The sequence below is a fragment of the Melanotaenia boesemani genome, chromosome 15, assembly GCF_017639745.1.
Source record: "Melanotaenia boesemani isolate fMelBoe1 chromosome 15, fMelBoe1.pri, whole genome shotgun sequence".
NCBI lineage: Eukaryota > Metazoa > Chordata > Actinopteri > Atheriniformes > Melanotaeniidae > Melanotaenia > Melanotaenia boesemani.
The window spans coordinates 1272443-1276889 of record NC_055696.1 but is presented as its reverse complement, the minus strand read 5'-3'; the positions used below and the strand labels follow the sequence as shown (position 1 = coordinate 1276889).

The 4447-nt window shown below is 41.9% G+C and overlaps 1 protein-coding gene across 2 annotated transcripts; it reads right to left on the bottom strand.

Moving 5' to 3' along the window:
* Positions 1–559: 559 nt before the first annotated feature.
* si:ch73-1a9.3 (non-histone chromosomal protein HMG-like) lies at positions 560–3797 on the bottom strand. Of its 2 annotated transcripts, none has more exons than XM_042009053.1 (6): positions 3590–3797; positions 2170–2193; positions 1972–2001; positions 1837–1878; positions 1650–1760; positions 560–1566 (listed from the first exon to the last, which is right to left on the bottom strand). In XM_042009053.1, the coding sequence occupies exons 1-6, from the start codon at positions 3605–3607 to the stop codon at positions 1519–1521; spliced, it is 273 nt and encodes a 90-aa protein (XP_041864987.1). In that variant the 5' UTR covers positions 3608–3797; the 3' UTR covers positions 560–1518. The 2 variants fall into 2 exon arrangements, with proteins under 2 accessions (XP_041864987.1, XP_041864988.1); XM_042009054.1 differs by having other exon boundaries at positions 1650–1757; positions 3590–3794.
* Between the last annotated feature and the right edge of the window lie 650 nt (positions 3798–4447).

Sequence of the window (4447 nt, the reverse complement as noted above, 5' to 3'; positions counted from 1 at the left end):
CTGCATCAGTCACTCGTGGGCCTGTGTTACTATAGATGAACTTGTGAACTCCGCGGTAACACCATGGTTTCAGTGAGAAAATGGTGGCCATTCATTGCCCTGCGGTAGAAACAGAAAAGCAGGAAAAGAGCAAAGATTCAAGCTGCGGTGACGCTGTCCATGGTGCTGAAACATACACCGGAACCGAACTTTAAAATCTTTGCTGGACAACATTTTTAAGAATTTGCCAGTTAGGTCAGCTTTATGGAAATGCTCTTTATGAAGTAACTGCTAGAGGAAGCTTTTCTTAGAAAGTGTAATACTTGACAGTCTTATTGAGACTTGAGTCCATTAATGTCCATAATGCTAAACAAAGGTTTTAAGATTCCATCCCTGGGTTAATTCTACACACCATAACTATAACTTGTAAATAACATTTGATGCGATTTAATATTTATCCAGCTTTAAAATGCCTCTGTAGATGTTTTTTTCTAGAATGAGCAGAGCCCACTTTCTATTTAACCATCTCTAGTCTCGTGTCTGCAACGTTAACCAATTGTGTAGAATAATACACAATAACAACTACCAACTGAATTTTATTGGTTTAACAATCATTACACATACATCTATTAACAAATGAAAAGAAACGGTACAATTGCAGCTGATGTGGATACTAGGACCCACATGAAAGTTGCTACTGCTGGTTTGTGACTGACAATTCAGCTAAATTTAGTTTGCTTGCCGATCTTTACGCAAGCAGTCTCTGCAGATTGCCTTTTAATGTTTAATTACCTCTTTAGCTTGGCTAAGATAACAAATTTGATTTTCTTAAAAAGTACCATTACACACAACAAATGGAAAGACTGAAAACTCTTCCCAGCAGCTATACAAATTTATTGCGATGCTATCACACAACAGACACAACCAAGACATGCAATGCACAATTCTGAATTGGTGAGCTCCAGTACTAGGGATTTTAGATTTATTGTTCTGATTTGTTAAGAAAACTGCATGAGTAAAAGAGTTAACAAATAGGAAAAAAGCTTACAAACATTCTAAAACACTGTTCAATATAAACAAGAAAATAATGAGTTGCAACGTGATGTTGTTCACCCCCATCCCTGAACAGACTACACACACACAGACACGCACACACACACACACACACACAGTCCCTTATAAAAGCATATGGAATGTATTCCACACAGGTAAGCTCTTCCGGTTGTTGCCCCGCTCCCGTGTTTAACGCCGCTAACCCCTCCCGCCCCACCCCCCTTCCTTCACATTTAAAACTTAATGAAATCCACCGACAGTGACGACAATGATCGCAAATCTTATGGTGATGCAAAATTGTTCTGATGAATTTTTCCCATGTCCAAATCGACTTTTTTTTTTTCTTTCATTAAAAAAAAAAAAAGTGTTCTCTACAATCAAACTACTAAAAAACCTGTATTTAGAAAATAGTTGATAAAAATATTCCCCTGAATTGTACAAGAAAAGAGGTACAGGGAGCACTGGTAAAGACAGGCTGGAGTGATGTTATTCTGCCGCCTCGTCTTTTTCATCAGCTCCGTCTGTAGCGGGTGCCTGTAACACAAAATGCAAGGATTAGTAGGTCCACTCAGTAAATATTTCATTTGAAAGTTTATATATGACGTCAAAACTCTTACCTCTTCCTCAGCTTTGGCTTCGCCGTTCTCAGCAGGGGCCTCTGGTGCTTTCTCCTCAGGCTTGGCCTTCTCCACCTCCTTAGCTTTCTTAGGCTTAGCAGGTGCCTTCTGTCAAACAGAAACAAGTCACATTAGCAACAGTTCAGACAACTGAAGCTAATCATATGCAACTGTAAGAAGTTCCTACCTTTGGCTTGGGTTTAGGCTCTGCCTTTGCAGGTGCAGGTCTCTGTGAGGAAGAACAATGATTAGTATCAGCTCTAAAACGGTTTTAAAAGTCTTATCTGTTCATTTCTGACAAGTTTGGCTTTTCTCTACTTACATCTTTCAACCTGAGAGATCTCCTCTTGGGCTGCAGAGTAAACAGACAGAGTGAATACTAGTATCACTTAATTTAAGCTAATGGGAGGACAAAGAGTTGCTACTGACCCCTGGTGGGTAAGCAGCCTAACTGTTTTAGTATTTTTAAACACAAATACTGAAAATATAAGTAGGTAGTTATAAGTAGGCTGATCCTTACCGCTGAGTCACCTCCAGCAGCTGCCTGTGAGACAGGAAGAAACGGTGGAAGAAGAATGTTAATATTAATGAAACTGCTGTGGTTGAGTTCAGGGTGGAAGTGGGTCTGGAGTAACTCAGAGTGGGCGTTACAGACAGCATCTTGGTCTGTGGCTTCACATCTGGCTTAAACTGTGATTTCACTAAGAAACCCAATTATGAATCAGAAATCTTAAACTATTGCCAAGAGGCAGGAAATAAAATCTCAGTAGTGTTAAACATTACATGCTTGAACCTTTCAACAAGTTTGCTCTGCAGCACGTTAGAATCGCTTCTGGAGGACCTACATTTTCTGGCGCATTAATAAATAAAAAAGTACATTTAACAAGGTTTAATGCTAAATTAAGGCGATGGGGTGATGACAATAAAGAAAGCACAACGTATTTCTAAAGGCGTCGCATGGTGGTGCTCTACCGGCTCCTGCCTACAGGAGACCTCCGGTGGGGGGGGCGCCGGCTCCGCCTCCTCTCACATCCATTCATTGGTAATAAATGGGACTGCCAATGTCCAGAAAAAAAGGAAAAACTGAACTACAGAAACGCTGTTCCCGCCATGAATTTGAAAAACAGCCACTCCGAGATGCTCTCTGTCGGTGTGGTAGCAGAAAATGCCAGAACCAGCAACAGGAGGCCGCTGACGGAGGCTCGCGGTTGCATAACCCAGACCCGGCCTGAGCCGAACGCCCGGCCCGCCGAGACAGGCCACGAAAACCTCCCAAGAAACGCGTTTAACCTTTGAAACGCGGGCAGACAAACACCAACAGATTCACCAACCGGAAGCTACATTTATTAATCACATTTTTCCTTTTTAACAGTTAATTAAATCAGTTTCTGCTAAACAAATTAAACTTATATAAACTAGATTTTGGTTGATAGAAAAACACAACCCCAATAATCAATACAACCCTCTTCGATAGAGACCATTTAAAATTGTGATTTTAGGAGACGTTTTTGCTGAGAGAAACTTCGGTGTCCAGCGTGACGACCCCCACAGAAACAATCGATATGCCGCCAACTTTCTGAGCAAAACATCCAGCAGCTCCGACCCGAGCGCTTTGTCCGAAAGCTGCCTGCACACCGCGGCACAACTGCTCATGCATATCACTTCTGTGGTGATTAAAAAGCGAAATCTCGTGGCACCGTGAAAAACCACTTCGCACAAAGATAATCACTGCACGGAGGAGGACCGCCAATAATCTGCCGAACAAACGCACCTCCAGGCTTCGAGGAGCAGCTTTGTTGACATTCACTTCGTGCACAAATCGGACATTTGTATAAATATTTCAACAGCACTGTACACAAGCTGTAACGAGCTCAATTTACGATTGCAGCTGTGTGTTATAAAACCGTATTACTTAATGCAGGAAAGACATGTCTACTCACTTTGCTCCTTTTAGGCATGGTTGGTTTGTGAGGGGTATTTTGTCAAATAAAAAAAAGAAAAACAGCCGAATGATACTAAACACAGGAAGAAATAAAGTGGTATATTCTAGATAAAGCTGTGCGAGTACAGTCTAATACAGCGCAGCGAGACGTTAATGTTCCATTGGAAGAAAAACTAGCTCAAACCGGATTGGATTCTCCCCCTCCCTCCCTAGACAAACGCTTATACTTCCTGCGTGATTGACGGCGCTACGCCCCGCCTCTTCTGCCTTTTGATTGGATAATTCGCTGAGCAACAACACAGTTTCAAATCTGTGCTTTTACCTGTGTGGATACGTCACATGCCAGTCAACAAACGTCGCGAGCTGTTTGTCTCCGCGTGCAGCCATCTGCTGGAACAAGGCAACATTATTAAAGCTTCACTTCGTAGAGAAATGTTTTTTTCTCCTTTTGTCTCAGACGGTTTTTCTTGGTTTTTATTAAACGTGCTTATACATATTTATTAAAAGAATGTAAATAAACATGTTGCATTAATGTCTGTTTTTAAGACCAGTTTTTTAGAAAGATATGTGTCGTGTGCGAGTAGAAAAGTAAGGCAGGGGTGTGTGCTCCAAAGCTTGGACAAGTCATTCAGTTGGGAAAATGGCGACAGGATACGTGTTGGTACAGTTCCTTGAGCGCGCGCGCGTGTGTGTGCTCTTGTGCAACCTCTTCACCAACCACTCCGCTGTGTGAACGCGGTCCAAACATGACTTCAGTGGAAACAAGAGTGTTGGCTTTATGCTGAAATCATTTCTCACATTTCAGCGGAGTGAAATGAATTTTCTTGTCCTGCTTAAGCAGCACAACCTTCATGGG

Bases quoted from the DNA above. Each gene is read 5' to 3' on its own strand.
- si:ch73-1a9.3 (XM_042009053.1), bottom strand. The intron at 1,879-1,971 runs GTAAGTAGAGAA...TCTTCCTCACAG, and splicing joins GATCTCTCAGGTTGAAAGAT to AGACCTGCACCTGCAAAGGC. The intron at 1,567-1,649 runs GTAAGAGTTTTG...TTTGTGTTACAG, and splicing joins AAGCCAAAGCTGAGGAAGAG to GCACCCGCTACAGACGGAGC.